The sequence below is a fragment of the Agelaius tricolor genome, unplaced genomic scaffold (assembly GCF_023055355.1).
Source record: "Agelaius tricolor isolate 1412-34295 unplaced genomic scaffold, bAgeTri1.0.p SCAF_5, whole genome shotgun sequence".
NCBI lineage: Eukaryota > Metazoa > Chordata > Aves > Passeriformes > Icteridae > Agelaius > Agelaius tricolor.
The window spans coordinates 36,077,648-36,093,215 of NW_027269265.1; the positions used below are offsets into that span (position 1 = coordinate 36,077,648).

General features: G+C 47.1%; 2 protein-coding genes and 1 long non-coding RNA gene across 3 annotated transcripts; 2 read left to right on the forward strand and 1 right to left on the reverse strand.

Moving 5' to 3' along the window:
* Nucleotides 1-1,324: 1,324 nt before the first annotated feature.
* On the forward strand, nucleotides 1,325-7,435 carry LOC139590106 (acyl-coenzyme A thioesterase 1-like). Its single transcript, XM_071427265.1, has 3 exons — nucleotides 1,325-2,047; nucleotides 3,697-3,899; nucleotides 5,656-7,435. The coding sequence occupies exons 1-3, from the start codon at nucleotides 1,444-1,446 to the stop codon at nucleotides 6,259-6,261; spliced, it is 1,413 nt and encodes a 470-aa protein (XP_071283366.1). The 5' UTR covers nucleotides 1,325-1,443; the 3' UTR covers nucleotides 6,262-7,435.
* A 131-nt stretch (nucleotides 7,436-7,566) lies between these two features.
* Nucleotides 7,567-14,851, forward strand: LOC139590107 (acyl-coenzyme A thioesterase 5-like). The gene is made up of 3 exons (XM_071427266.1): nucleotides 7,567-8,166; nucleotides 11,099-11,301; nucleotides 12,110-14,851. Exons 1-3 carry the CDS (start codon nucleotides 7,629-7,631, stop codon nucleotides 12,683-12,685), a joined length of 1,317 nt encoding a protein of 438 aa, XP_071283367.1. The 5' UTR covers nucleotides 7,567-7,628; the 3' UTR covers nucleotides 12,686-14,851.
* On the reverse strand, nucleotides 11,742-15,533 carry LOC139590110 (uncharacterized). Its single transcript, XR_011679248.1, has 2 exons — nucleotides 15,400-15,533; nucleotides 11,742-11,913 (listed from the first exon to the last, which is right to left on the reverse strand). It is a non-coding gene; the product is annotated as an uncharacterized lncRNA (long non-coding RNA).
* Nucleotides 15,534-15,568: the final 35 nt, after the last annotated feature.

Sequence of the window (15,568 nt, forward strand, 5' to 3'; positions counted from 1 at the left end):
AGAAGCAGGCTTTGCAGCTTGACTACCTTCTCATCCCAGGGTAAAGGCTTAAGAAAACTTGCAGCAGCTTGGGATCAAAGGTTACCCAGGTGGGAACAGGAGACCATGGAAGATGAACACTTAGTCCCCTTACCTTCACTCTATTCCACAGCTCCTGTGTCACCAAGCATGGAGGAGAAGGAATTTTGCTGAAGCCTCCAGGACCCTTAGCATCTGCTCCCGCATATGGTCAAGCCCATGATCAAATCCAATAGTGTAAGCCACAGAGTGTTGCTCTCAACAAGAGGAATAGTTGCCACACATTCAGGGCACCAGACAACATACCCAAATGCTAGATGACAGAACACCTCACCTGTTTGGAGAGAAAGGCTAATTTCCATGGTGAATGAAACAGTGCCCAATATCTCTGACCACTTAGTATTTCCAATTAGGGCGATGTAAGATTCCCTTAGATGCTTCTACTTTCACACCTCTAAGACAGGCACGAGGAGCTCAGAGCACAAGGCATCCCTGCCAGCATCTTCCAGGAAGAGTGGGAGCTTCAGGAAACGGCTCTCCCTCTGCAGTTCCTGTTGGATCAGAAGACCCATCTCTGCCTAAGATGGACTGAATGACCCTGTTTTTTAAATCCTTGTACAATCCATTACTAGAAGAGCCACATGCTTCCTGACCTACCTAAATAGTCTGAGAAAGTGCTCCTCCCTTATTGCTCCTGCATCCCTGAGCACCCTGACCATCCTTCCTAACACACCTGGCTGTGCAGCTGCCTAGGCCAGGCAGAGCCTGGTGGAGACATAACCCACCTTGCCCATGCCTTGAGGTAACGAACAGAGAAGCAGAGCCGGCAAGGAGACAAGAAGCAATGGTGAGCTAGTGCTGGTGTGGCTTCTCCCCGCCTCGGCTGGAGCTGGAGGAGGTCTTTTTGACCTGGAGCTGGCCCTCGCTGCAGTCCCTTGGCCGTGCCGTGCAGAGCTGTCCCATCTGTACGATCTGTCTCACACCGGCCCTTCCCTGTCCCATCTCTGTACGATCTGTCTCACACCGGCCCTTCCCTCCAGTGAATTCCGACTGCGATTCTGCTCGGTGGCTCGTCTCCTGCCCGCAGCCACCGCCCGGCCCGGGAGAGCTCGGTGGGACACCGAGGAGCTCGCCGAGGCCCAGACGGGGTTCAAGGACTCGGCAGCGTTTGGATGAAGCCTCCCACAACCGGGGAAGGCAGCGGGGGGAAGACAGAAGAGGAAGCAGGCATTCAGAGAAGTAGGGAGGCAGAAACCCGCAGGGACGCAGGCAGGCAGGAAGGAAGCAGGCGGGCGGGACAAGGGAGCTGCCGCCCCGCTCCTCCCCTCCGGGGTGTGCCGGCGGCACTCCAGGCCCCAGTCCGGCCCTGGTTTCACGAGGATCTGCCCCAGAATCCGCCCCCAGAGGCGGGAGCGATCCGGAGCCATGTGGCAGGTCAGTGCCTGCTCCCTGTGCCGGGCCAGCTCCCGCGCCAGGCGGCTGCCCTGGCCCGGCCCCGCGCCTGCAGCCCCACGGAGCCGCGGTCCCACGTGGAGCCCCGGGACAGCCCCCGCCCAGGGACTCTCCTCCATGGCCCCCTCCATCCGCCTGTCGCCCGCCGCCCGCAGCCTCTTCGATCAGCCGCTGGCCATCGCCGTGCAGGGCCTGGGCCCGCGGCAGCAGGTCACTCTGCGGACGTCCTTGCGGGACGAGACCGGAGAGCTCTTCCAGGCCAGTGCCCGCTACCAGGCGGGCGACGACGGGGAGCTGGACCTCGCCCGCTGTCCTGCGCTGCCGGGAGGCAGCTTCTCCGGCCTGGAGCCCATGGGGCTGCTCTGGGCTTTGCAGCCCCAGAAGCCTTTCTGGCGGCTGGTAAAGCGGGACGTGCAGAGCCCCTTCCTCCTGCAGCTGGAGGTGTTTGAGGGCCACGGGGAGCGCCACGGGCGGCTCCTGGCCCAGGCGCAGCACGAGCGGGCGTTCCTGCGGGACGGGGTGCGGAGAGTGCCGGTGCGAGAAGGGAGGATCCGGGCGACGCTTTTCCTGCCCCCCGGTGAGTACCGGCCATGCCGGGCTCCCTCCCCCACGCTGCACCCTCTACTTTCGGCCCCGCTCTCGCAGGTCGGAGGCAGACCGCCTCTGGGCTCCCCTAGCGCTGCCGACCCGGCAGAGGACAACGGGGAGCTGCCAGTAGGGATTGGACACTCCTCCAGGCGTGGCCTGATCAGCCCGACCAGATTTGATCTGCTGGCCGTACTCCTCACACGGAGCAGCCTCATGTGGTGAAGCACGTGTGTCTGTTTATCTGACTTCTACTGGACATGAAGACATTGATCACAGTACACTTTTTGTTCCCAAATGCCATGGGAGGTGGAGTCAGCCAGTTTTCAAGGCACTTTTCCTGCACCTTCCTGTTTTCCAGGAAAATCAGGTGGTAATTCTTTTGAGTAAGTGGAAGATGTTCTCCTAAACTGAGGAGTTTAAATCTGTGGCTTCCCTTTCCAGCCTCTCCACACATCCTGAACTTAGTAGTGTCCTAATTGCTGTAGCCCAAATTGCCTTTTGCGGCCACATTTGTCCCCAGTTCTTCCCTGTTTGTGAGCAGGTCAAGGAAAACATTGGAGAGACTTGCCCTGGCAGTATTTTTGTCAGAAAATAATGGAAAGGGCCTGTGAGTTTTTCAGATTGCCTGACAAATGCTCTGTTATCCTTCCATCACCTGTCCAGATTTCTGCTTGTTTTCTGTAGGAAACCTCATCTCTTGCATTCCCTTGGTTCTGCAGTAGCCACACCCCCACAGCATCCCACCTTTCCTTCCCCCCGTGATACAGAGGTTTTCACCAAGCATATCTCTGGAACCCCAAGGAGCTCCTCTCTGTATCACGTGCCTTCCCTCTCTCCTTTCCTTCCTGTCTGTCCCAGATAACTCTTTCATGACAGTTCAAAAATCATATGTGCTGTGCCAGCCAGTGCCTTAGGCTCTGACTTCATCTGCCTCCTTGAAGCCGGAGGTGAATTTCAAGTTCTTGCTTGTTACATACGTTTGATGGTAGTCTGCAGACACCTGAGGGAAGCCTCACTCTCCTTCCTGAGCAGGAATGGAAGTCTCCCTCTTGGCCACCTCCTTTCCATACTTGGTTAGTACTTTGCAGCAATCCTTGTGAGCTCTGGACTTCAGTCCCTGTCCCATGATGAACCTAATGTAATGAATGCTTCCTTTACCAGGTAAGCAAGGCTGGTTTAAAATACTTTCTTCTCTTAATCCCAGAATAAATGACTGAGGTGCATTTACACTAAAATTGAGAAGCTGGAACCATCAGAAGATGAGATTTTTTTGGATCAGCCTTCTGAGAAACGCACTAAGGAGAAGCCTGCTGGGTTTTTTTGAAGCAGAGCTTAATACATTTGCAGTGAATTTACATGATACAGAGAACTAATTGTGACTGTAAAAAGATCCCTTCTCTTCCAGCTGCCTGTTTCCTGATGTTATCTAAAACATTAGCAGACCTGCTAATTTGTGCTAGTTTGTTTAATCTTGAAGCAATGTAGCCACTTCATTAAAACTGTCACAGTAATTTAGGACCCTCAATACCATTCTGCTGTTGTATTTTTTTTTTTTAAAGACACATTCCAAGGGCTATGAATTTGGAATATAAATTAAAAATTGTGGGTTAATGTGTCCTGTTATGTGGTCTCTCTCAGGAAGTGGCCCCTTTCCAGGAATTATTGACTTGTATGGAACTGGAGGAGGACTCCCTGAATACAGGGCATGCCTGCTGGCCAACCACGGCTTTGCTGTGCTGGCTCTGGCTTTCTACAGCTATGAAGATCTCCCCAAAGGGATGAAGGAATTCCACCTGGAATATTTTGAAGAAGCTGTAAACTATATGTTACACCACACCCAGGTTAGTTTGTTCATTGACTATCACTACAGCGAACTCTCATCAGTTAGGTCCTGTCAGACTACAGATGGGGCAGAGCTGCTGTACTTAAAATAGCATTGCTGTTGAGTTGGCTGTTATTGTTTTATATCTTTAACTCCCATTAAAATGGCTCTCTGGCAGATTATTCCATCTCTTCTTTTTGAGCTGCCCAAGTGAAACAATGACACATTGGTCACATACTGGTAATTTCTACTCCATTCAACCCAGTGTCATAACTAGGGTGCTAGTTTCCTGGAGGCTTACTGGACTTGCAGTGGGGATTTCAGATTTAAGCTCTGTAGAATGTCCTTCAGAACTACATGTCCTTTTCAGCTGTGGAGCACATGATAGCCTTCTGTGATCCAGATCTCAGGGAAACCAAGGAAACTCAAGGAAGTCCACCGATACACATTTGATGCTGTGTATTTTATAAACTCTTAAAATCACTCCAAATGTTGGTATTTCATAAGTATGGGTTTTAATAGCTAGTTATGCACTTAGGGATCCTTCTAATTCAGCACCTCTTGGAAGACAGCCCTGCTCAATTCTGCATCTCCTTATAAGTAGCTATGAGTGAAAGTAGCTAGAATTGCACAAACCAACACTTGGTTTCTCTGGAGAATGAAAATAAATACCTTCCTCAACCTCAGAAAGATGAGTAGTTCTTAAAGGTCTTGTCTGCTTTTTAGTTACCTTAACCTTAACTGCTCATGGCACTTTTCTGCCCCAAAAAAATCTGAAAATTGCTTCACCCTGCATTTTTTTTCCCTTGAGAGCAGTACAGTACCATTGCCTCTCATTAACACCTCCACTGCTATTCTCACAGTGTTTTTAATATGTTGCAAAGTTTCAGCCATATTTTCTAATTTCTTCCTTCCCATATTTCAAAGTTAGTGGGTTTGAAGCCTGTTACACTGGTGATAAGACACAGAAGGTATTAGATTCTGATGCTGTCTCAGAGCCTATTTGCTCCTGAGAGTCTTTGGATATTGAAGAGTTGTGGTATTAGCTAACCCTCTTCCAGTATCCTTACAGGATTTCAGCACCCAGTAAGGTCATTTAACTTTCCTATTCTAGTTAATTTGCCTTGTGTAAAAGAAAATAAAGGTAACCTAGTCTAGACTGACTCCAGGGGACTGTACAATTCCCCTAGAGAAATGGTTTTAATAGGTTATATTTTTAAGATGAATTTTAATGAATAAGCTACCTCAGACTACTTTCTGTGAGTTAGATACCAAACATTCTAGAGAAGCAGGAGAGCAGCTCATGTGGAGCCTGCTACCCCACGTCAGCTTCTTAATAGGGGAACCTTGAATATAAGAAATACATTAACATAAGTGATGACAATATCATAATGATTGCTGGCTTTGAGCATTTTGCACTGAAAGAAAGCAACTGCAGAGGAGGCCTCCCCTGCACTTGCCCTCTTCTTCTATTAACTGCATAATAAATAAAGGGAATCTGGGACTGCACATTTGCAAGCACAGCTGTACTCTGCTTCAGCACTGAACCTTGTCATTTTGTTAGGATGATGTTGGAGTCTCAGTAGGGCTTAGGATCATAAATCAAGCACAGAACAGTGCCTAGGATCCTTCAGACATGGGCCCTTTACACAGAATCTCAGATGCCTGTAGGTGGGGTCCAAATTTAGGACAGACACAGCTGCAAACATGGCAATATATTAAAGAAGTAGCATGCCATGGTTCATTGCTTCTGGTTTCTCTTCTCTCACCTGCAGGTTAAAGGTCCAGGAATTGGTTTGCTTGGGCACTCAAAGGGGGGTGACCTGTGTGTCTCCATGGCCTCCTTCCTAAAGGGCATCACAGCCACTGCCCTTATCAACGGCTCAGTGGCAAACGTGGGTGCGGTGCTCCGCTACAAGGACATCACCATTCCACCCCTTGGGATCAATCCAAAACGCATCAAGGTCAGCAAGTCCGGGATTGCTGATATTATTGATGTATTGAACAGCCCACTAGAAGGGCCTGACCAGCAAAGCTTTATCCCTTTGGAGAAGGCTCAGTGTTGCTTCCTGTTCATTGTTGGCCAGGATGATCACAACTGGAAAAGTGAATTCTTTGCAGTTGAGGGGAGCAAACGTTTGCAAGCTCATGGGAAGGAAAAGCCTGAGATAGTCTGTTATCCTGGAGCAGGACACTACATTGAACCTCCCTTTTTCCCGATGTGTGCAGCCTCAATGCACCTGCTATTTGGCAAGCCTGTGATGTGGGGAGGGGAGCCCAAGGCACACTGTGAGGCACAGATAGATGCTTGGCAGCAGATCCAAGCTTTCTTTCGTAAACACCTCACAGGCGAGCCATCTGGAACATCCAGTAAGCTCTGATATGAATTAGGTTACTTTACAGATGAAGATGCTGGTTTTGTTAAATGTTCTGTTAAACTGTTTTGTTAAATGGCTCAGAATGAGAACAAGGAACATCAGAGAATAAGCTATTAGGTTTCTTGGAGGGTGATGGTTGGTGAAAGCAAGAAAGCAGCTTCCTTTTTATACGCTCCTCTAATCTTGGTTAGAGGCCTTGGCCTCCTGTTTTATGTAGTACAGGGTTATAAGCTGGGGAAAACAAACGGCGGTAAGGCTGTGTGCTTTGAGTGTGAATTGAAGTGGTAGGTAACTCATCCAAGCTGAGAACCAGCATGAAAACATGCCTTGGCCTTGTCAGAGGAGATGTATGCCGATGCCCAGCTTTGTGTTCTAGTTCCAGTATTCCAGTTTTTCTGGAGGCAGTAATCTGCCTTCCGTAATGTTTCTGTTCTCCCTGTGCACTTCTCCCTCCTTTGTTGCTCCTTGCCCTTCTCTCAAACCACGAAAAAGCCTTAAAAATAAAATGCCTTAAAAATATCTAATATTTCACTTACCAAAAGCAGTACTACTGTGCCAGCACCCTCAGGTAACACTTCACATTTATAGGCAACAAACGAGCCCATAGCTTGATGTGATGTTTTGAAAGCATGCAGTAGAAATGAGACATTTAAACAGTCATTGGGAGTTCATAAGCGTGAAGAAACAACAGAACAGGTCCTGTTAGTTGTCATCCTGGGGTCGCTTCCGGCTGTCTCCTCAGCACGGCTGGGTATCGCTGTGGAGATACGCAGCACTGTCGGAGCTGCCTGCCTGTACATTCCCCAAATGCCGTCTCAGCTGCCTGCTCCTAAGGGCTGCTGAGAACAGCCCGGCTCCGTGAGGCGGCCTGGAGGGTGCCTGAGGCGGCCGGCCCGCTGTGGCGGAGCGGGGCTCCGGCTGCACGCCCGCTGCTCTCTGCGCAGCCGGGTGAGCGCCCAGCCCCGCCAGGATCGGCAGTAATTTTGTGCAGCCAAGCGTGGGGTTGAAGGAGAAGACGCTGGGAGTTGCCGGGGCAGTTGCACTGTGTCGCCGAGCATGTTGTACCCGGCGGTGCCTGCAGCCCGCATGCGGCCTCTGCTGTTGCCTGTGCGTCAGGCCCATTTGTGCGTTTGGTATCCACTGTACTTGTAATGGATTAAAGTGAAACTTTAACCGATGCCCACGGCTCGCTGCTCCAGTCAGTTGGATGGTTTGGGGGAGGCGGGAGCGGCCCGGGGCTGGCGGCCTTGCGGGGCTGGGGGGCGGGGAGGGGCTCTGCTCTCTATTGGGGACGCCTGGAAGGGGCGGCGGCCGCGGTACCGATATTGCGGGCGGCGCGGCCACACCGCGCACCCGCCACTGCCGCCGCCATGTGGAGAGCGCTGGCTGCCGCCGCCGCCCCGGCGCGGGCCCTGCTGCGCACCCCGCCGGCCCGACGGGCTGCCAGCCTGGCCGTGTCCCCCGCCGCCGGGCCGGCGGACGAGCGGGTAGAGACGCGGGTGGCGGGGCTGAGCCCGGGGCAGCCGGTGACCCTGCGGGCGGTGGCGGCCGATGAGCGCGGCTGCCTCTTCCAGTCGTGCGCGCACTACCGGGCGGACAGTCGCGGGGAGCTGCACCTGGGCACGGACGCCTCCCACGGCGGGGACTACACCGGCGTGGAGCCCATGGGGCTCTTTTGGAGCCTGGCCCCCGCCGGCATGGAGAGGCCGTACCAGCGGCTCGTTCCCCGCAACACCAGCGCCCCGATGAAGGTGGAGGTGTTGGTCCACCAGGGCCACAGCCTGCCCGGCTCCATGCCCGGGCCCGTGATGGCCAAGGCCGAGGTGCAGAGGTTGTTCACAGCCCCCGGCGTGCGAAGGATCCGGCTGAAGGAAGGAGTCGTAAGGGGCTCTCTTTTCCTGCCGCCGGGTGAGTGCCCCGGCCCGAGCCCTTCGCTCCGAGGCCGGCGGGAAGCCCCCGCCTTCTCGGACCAGAGCAAGGAAAATCTCGTAAAATAAACCCTTGCAGAGGCTGTCACCCGGGGAATCCTCATTCCCCAACAGCCGAACGCTGCCCTGCAGACAGGTGGCCCTGAACTCTTAAGATATCCCAAGTGCTTGTCGCGACAGGGCCCGGCTTGCGCGTGGCCGCCCCGCCTGCTCCTCGGCGGCACCGAGCAGGGCGGGCGCGGGGAGGCGGCTCTTGCGGGAGAGCTAAAGGAGAACAGGGGATGTAGAGTTTACTTCGTTGCTGTGCTCAGCCTGTGGTTTTACAGTAGGTTTTATGTTTGCTCTGGAATACCAGAATCTAACATCCAGAAAAGCTGATGCACTTCATTGTGTGAGCCTGTGCTGAATGTCCCAAGGATTTTACCCTAAGTAGGACTGAATTTAAAAGGTCTTCTTCTTCGCTTTGAAACACAAGCCAGGAAGCAGAGCGGCAGATGAAATTCTAAAAAATAACTTCTGTTCCTACAGAGTTACTACAGTTAGTAGTTGGGTTACTTTTGTGGTATAAAACCAAAATGGATTTATGATTAAGTTCTGCCTATTCTGCTTATGAGATGGCTGTGCTTTATGAGGTGTGATATTCTGATGGTCTGTGAGTGGTGTTGGAAAATGAAACCTTACACCAGTGATGTGTTTGTACGCTTGAGCTATGAGTTAAACTTCTTGTAGTTCCCTGAGTGTTGTGGGTACTGGAACTGCCCTCCACATTACCTATAATTTAAAACTACTTGGTTCAGCAACTCCTGTAAGTATCACTATAGTTATTAAGTATTTAAGTATTTTCATTCCAAACCAATGATTTTTTTCATCCATTTAGATACGGATCCAAAGTCCACTGAGGAAAAAAACAACAGAGATTGAACTTTGAATTTCAGATGTTTAGTCAGCATGCTGGATTTTCCATCTCTGAGACATTGTTTTGATCTATCCTGCCTTAGAGGATGAGTTTGATTTCTGCTGAGCTCAGTGGGAATCCAGACATCTGCAAGATGAAACTGCAATTTCCCCTTTAGAAACTCTGGCATTGTAACAGTGTTGAAAAGTCTGGAATCATTGCTTAAATGATATTGCCATCCCTCATGATGGAGGATCCAGTTACAGCATTATGACCATACCCTTCTTTGCTCCAGGGACAAAAAAAAGTTAATATTTTAAAGATAGGAATCTTAAATGTGAACCATTCTTATCATTCTTATTAAAAGTGAGAGGACGAGCGGGCTTATGATGTAATTTTAATATGAAAGCGATTTCTCAATTTAGGAATAAGAGTTAAAGATGTGGAGGTTTGTTTGTTTTTAAATGTTGGTAAAGTTGTCTAGCCCATTTTATCCTGCTTTTTAGTGAGCTCTGCAGGACCCATATACTTGGGCATGTGTAGGCACTCAAAGAAGCAGTCCAGGATCCTTGTGCAAGTTAAAGGGTGTCTTCATGAGAGAGAAACACATTCATCTATGACTATGTTCTGATTACATGCTCTTGCTAGAAAGCTTTCCAGGTAGGAGTGATGATTAAATACGTATTTTCTTGCCATATAGGCTGGTTGCTGCTAAATAAAGGTTACTGCTGACCATAGCATTATAATAAATTTATCCCAACTTGTTTTCTCTCAAGTAGAATATTGAACTTCAATAAAAAAAAGATCAGAACTGAACGAGTAAGAACCCAGAAGCAAGTTTCAGTCCCTTTCTGACTTCTTAATGCTTTAATTTGGGAGGTTTCCACCATTTAACATGTCTAGGAAGGACATGCTAAAAGGAAAAGGAAGAAAACTTCCTTTTCTCCAGTGTGTTGAAATGCCAGAGACCTTTTCTTTAGCACATACAAGTAGTGTCAGAGAATTAACACACTCTTGCAACAAGTGTGTCCTCTTTGTACTGAGATGGTGGTAGTGAGCTGGATCAGGACACATAAGACGTGACATCTGGTGGCCAGGGGAAAAAAAAAAAGAAAAAATTAGCTTGCTTGGGGTCTTTAAAGCTCCATTAAGTAGCATCTTTAGCCTTTTAACCTAAGATCTCCTGGCTTGGCATACAGGTATTTTACATGACCTTGGCTGCAAAAGCACAGCTGTTAAAAATTGTGGTTCTGACTATTTGTGTAGTTTGGTGGGACAGACTGTGCACATGTATGTGCACGTTTATCTGTACATCATCCTGCACACACAGCCGCACCCACAGCTCTCAGTTCAGCCTTCTGTCTCGTCATGTCTGCAGGAGCAGCTCTCCTGCCAAGGTTCACAGTGCTGAGCTTGAGAGAGAGCAAGTAAGTCCAGTTGGCTTTAACAATGGGTTATCTTTGTTGGGCTTTGCTCAATGCAGTTTATTTCAGAGTTTATGAAAGTTTTGTAGAATTTACTTCAAGGGCTCAGTGCTCTTGCCTCATTACTCATGAGCTTGCACTTTGCTAATTAAGAAGTGACTTTGTGGGAAAATAGCTGACTTAGTGTATGATTGGTCTGAGGGCAGGAGGTTAAGACCATGGAAAAATACATTTAGAACTGTTAATTATTTTTTGTTGTGTTTTTTTGTTTGTTTGTTTTGGGGTTTTTGTTGGTTGATTTTTTTTTTTTTTTTGTTTTTTGTTTTAAAAAGTGAAACCTGTAACTTCATATATTTTTACAGAAATGTAAGGACTAGGACCTATTCTTAGTTTGAAATAGCTGGAGAGGGACATAGCACTGGTTCTCTTAAATCTCTGCTGTGCAAATGGAAAAATAATGACTATTAATAGCTAATGTCTTATATGACTATTAATAGCAAATGTCTTAAGCATTTTGTTGTTTACTCTTCACCAGATAGTTTTTTGTGTCCTGTTTGATAACTTTTCCTCTGTAACTCTTCTCTTTAATATAGGGGATGGTCCCTTTCCAGGAGTGATTGACATGTATGGTGATGAAGGAGGCTTGATTGAATTTAGATCCAGTCTCCTGGCTACTCATGGTTTTGCTGCTCTTTCTCTGCCATATTTTGACTTTGAAGATCTTCCTAGGATCTTGAAAGACTTAAAACTTGAGTACTTTGAGGAGGCAGCAAGGTTCCTACAGCGTCACCCAAAGGTGAGTGCAGTGGGAAATCTCTTGGGACTAGGGAGGATTTAGCAGTTATGCCTAAGTGGTGGTGGTGATTTTTTTTTTATATTTGAGTATCAGTTTCTGCTGGGCAAGCTTAGGCCCAATTGTGGCTTATGCATATGATTGGGGAGAGTGAATTTCTTCCAGCACAAAGTATCTGTTAAATTCATGCTGGAGCTAGAAGATTGCTGATCAGTAGGATAGTGAATGCTGGAGTATCCTCCAAACAGGACCGGTGGTGATAAAATGCTGGGCTTGTTTGGGGTTTTTTCTTACATGAAAGCAATTAGTTTTAAGACAGGATGATATGACACTGCTCATAGTAGCTGAAAGAATGATTTTGATGATGTGGAATGTTGCTTTCAGTTTTACTTTCCAGGCTAGAAAAAGACAAGACAAATGCTACTTATCTAAGCCTTCAAATGTAGTTTGTGAGGTTACTTTATTTTCCTGAGACTTGAATTTCCTGTTACCTGTTTTAGGAAAATGAGAAAAAACTTGTATTAACATATGCAGTAGGGACCAGGTAAGGACTGAGTGATAATATGCCTTGTGCCTGTCAGCATTTTTTGTGGGGTGTGATCTCTCTTGGTGTCTCTGAAAAATAAGACCAAAAAAACAGAAAGAGGAGCGTGAGTCCAGACTGTCACTTTGCAACAGGTTACATCAATAATTAACCTAACCTTTTTTTTAATAAAACCACTCCAAAGTCAATTAATGGCTAATCCCATTATAATGTATGCTTTCTTTATTCCTTTCTTCCTCTCTTTTCCACCCCCTATCTTATCTGAAGGTGAAAGGACCAGGAGTTGGAGTGATTGGGACTGGGAAAGGGGCGGAATTAGCGCTCTCCATGATCACCTTCCTGCCAGAAGTAGTGGCTGCTGTCTCAATCTCTGGCTGTAGTTCAAACACAGTTGCAGACCTCCATTATGGTGAGACGACTCTGCCTGGGCTGCGTTTTGATATGGAGAAAGTCACTGTCTCTGAGTCTGGTGTGTTTGATGTTTTTGAAGCTCTGGATGACCCAACGAATCCTGCTAATTCTTCTAGCGTGATCCCCATTGAAAAAGCAGAAGGTCACTTTCTCTTAGTGGTAGGGGAAGATGATCGGATGTGGAAGAGCTCCTTATATGCTGAGCTGGCAATCAGGCGTCTACGCCAGCATGGGAAAGAGAACTTTGAACTCCTGAGTTATCCAGGAGCGGGTCACCGAATTGATCCTCCTTCTACTCCATTTTGTCAGGTAGCTATGGATCGTGTTTTGGGGGTGCCTGTTCTGGGGGGTGGAGAGAGCAAAGCACATGCCCACGCACAGGAACACTCCTGGGGAAAGATTCAGGAGTTTCTGCACTTGCATTTGGGATGAACACTTAAACACATGCAAGCAGTTGCAGATCTGCAAGGACTGAACTTGAGCCACCAAAATGACTGGTGATGACTGGTGAATTGAAGGGATTGACTGAGACAAGCCTTGAAATATGCAAATAACCAAATGACTACTTAATTACAAGTATAAATCTAAAAAGAAAGGGATTTATTTGGAGCACTCTAAGTTAATTTAACTAGGTAAACAGAAGAGATGTGAAACAACAAGCAAGTTGCATTATGGTACAAATTTGACAGCTCAAAGTGGTCCTGATAGGAAGAAACAAGTACCTGAAGAGAGTAGTAGATACTTCCTTGCTTGCAGTATTTACACCTCACAGAATGTTAACAAGCAGCCTGCACCCTCAGCAGTGAAAGAGAGGATCACACCTTGGCAATGACGGATGATAAACGTAGACATCCAAATAATGATGACTCTGAGTCCTAAGCTACCTTACCCCAGAATTCTCATATTTACAGCCATACACACTTCAGAAACGTTTTCTATTTACATGAAGCTTGAGAAACCTACTAGAAATTTGAAGCCACTTGAAATGAGGCTCGTATACTTAGCATTGTGGTCTTCTGGTGACAGTCTGTTTCTTTCCAAAAAAGAACTATGTGCTGAATGGAAAAATGAAGAGTACTTTTCCTTGTCATCCAAGAAGAATGGCAGTACTAGCACTGTCTTGTATTTGGGATGTACCTGTCTGTTCCTGTAATGTCTTGGATTGCTGTTTGACACTCAGGGTATTAAGATTCTGTTGGATAGGTTAGAGCATGTCTAAATACAGCAATTAAGTTAGGGATTAATTACTTGTAGAACTCTTTAGTAGTGATGTCAACAGATGCTGACAGCTATTCTTAGGGAGGAAGCAGAGTTGGGAGACAGAAAACCTAGCCTGTAGATTTAAACTGACTGTAAAAAGCTTTCACCTTATGGTGGTGATTAACTCAGAATCATACCAAATTAACAATGCCCTCCAAAAAAGCCAAATCTATGATAGCTTTTCCACGACTGCCCAAGATTATTTTTTTTTAATCCAAATTAATTTTTGGCTAGTGCCTTTTTTTCCCTCACCATTCAGGTAGAAAGAAATTTCTTCCCAAATGTGTTGATCTCTCAAGAGGGTCTTGCTGAAATAGTGCTAGTGCTGAAGGCCTGTTGAAGGAGGGCCTCTATCAACAAAATTTCTCCTTCCAAAGTCATTTTTGTCAGACCAGTTTGAGAGCTGCCTAGAAAGTTGAGAGCTGCCCAGGAAGATAAAAATCTTTCATTAGTGTACTCAGTTTTGCTTTGCTCTCAGGGATCTCTCTCCAGTTAACTGTCATTATGCTGCTGCTCAGATTCAATAGCTTTCTGCAACTCTTATTATTCCTTATCATTTGATTAAAGTCACATGTTTTTCACACACAATCAATGCCAACTGAACAATTTATTCATCCACTCTTTACAAGAGAAGCTCCATTCTGTGAACTCCACAAAAGATCTCTTCATGCCTGGTCTCTAAACTCCCTCATCAGCTGAATAGGCTTTTGTCAAGTCCTATCTGGTGCCTGAACCTCTGCTAACACAAGCAGCTCCAGAAGTCCAGGACCAGAACCTGCTGCCATGTGCTCCTTAGTATCACCCATACCTGTCAGACTGCCTTTTTTTCCAAACTCATTTCAAGTAGCAACTGTAGGAGAAAGGGTTGTCTGTTGTGTGAAGGTTCCTGCCTCATCCTGTGTCTCTTCCGTAGCTGGACCTGTTATCAATTGTGCAAGAGCAGCACCTCCCCTATGCCTGTTCTGTCACTCTCCCAGTGCCAATACCTGTGTCTCCACACTGCAGTCCTACCTCAGCATATGCACTGCAATGCAAGATTGCAATCTGGAGGTTCAGGAAGTAAATGTTAAATTGTAAATAAAAAATAAATTAAAAAACCAACAAGAAAACAGGTAGATTAAGAGGTCTCAGACTTAATTTCTAAAGCACAAGCTTTTAAAATAATTCAGTGTTAGATTTTGTCAGATACATGCAATTTGAAAGAGAAATAAAACACAAAACACTTCCTTTATTAAAAAGCAACCATGTGTAAGAATTTGATGTTAAGTATTTGTTTGGAAAAGTGATACTTTGTTTTAAATGGAGGAAAAATTAAAAACAATGTAATTTTACTGCAAAGAGCCTTTTTGTCAATCAGGGTTTCCTGGACAAAATAATAGAAGGACCTGTTGAAAACCAGGCATTTTGTATATTTACTAGCATTTTGTATATTTACAATGCAAACTGGGGACCCAAGAGGCATTGCAGACACTCTGCAGAATGTGTAGCTATTTCCTGAAGTGTGTACTAAACTGAGTGCCTGATTATGGCCTTGTTGCAGCCATGTTACTTATATTGGTTTACATTTGTTAGGGTTTGAAGAGACCTCTGGAGACCACCTAGTCCAATTCTCCTGCTAAGGCAGGGTCATCTAGAACAAGTTACAGAGGAATGTGTCCAGGTGGATTTGGACTGTCTCCAGAGGGAGACTCCATGGCCTCCTTGGGCAGCCTGTTCCAGGGCTCTGCTGGAACAGTGTAAAGAGGTTCTTCTTCACCTTGAGGTGGAACTTCTCGTGTTTCAGCTTAAGGCCGTTTCTCCTCGTCCTGTCATTGGGCAGGACAAGTCCCTCATATTGTGATCTTCTGAACCCTTGAAAAGTCTGGCACCGTCCTCTTGGCACCCACCTTTGAGAAATTTGTATCTATTGGTGAGCTCTCCTCTGCTGCAGACGAAACAGGCCAAGGTCCTGCAGTCTCTCCTCACCAGAGAGAGACTCCAGACCCTCATCCATCATCTTTGTGGCTCTCCACTGGCCCCTATCCAGTAGCTGCTCTTGTACTCAGGAGCCCGGAC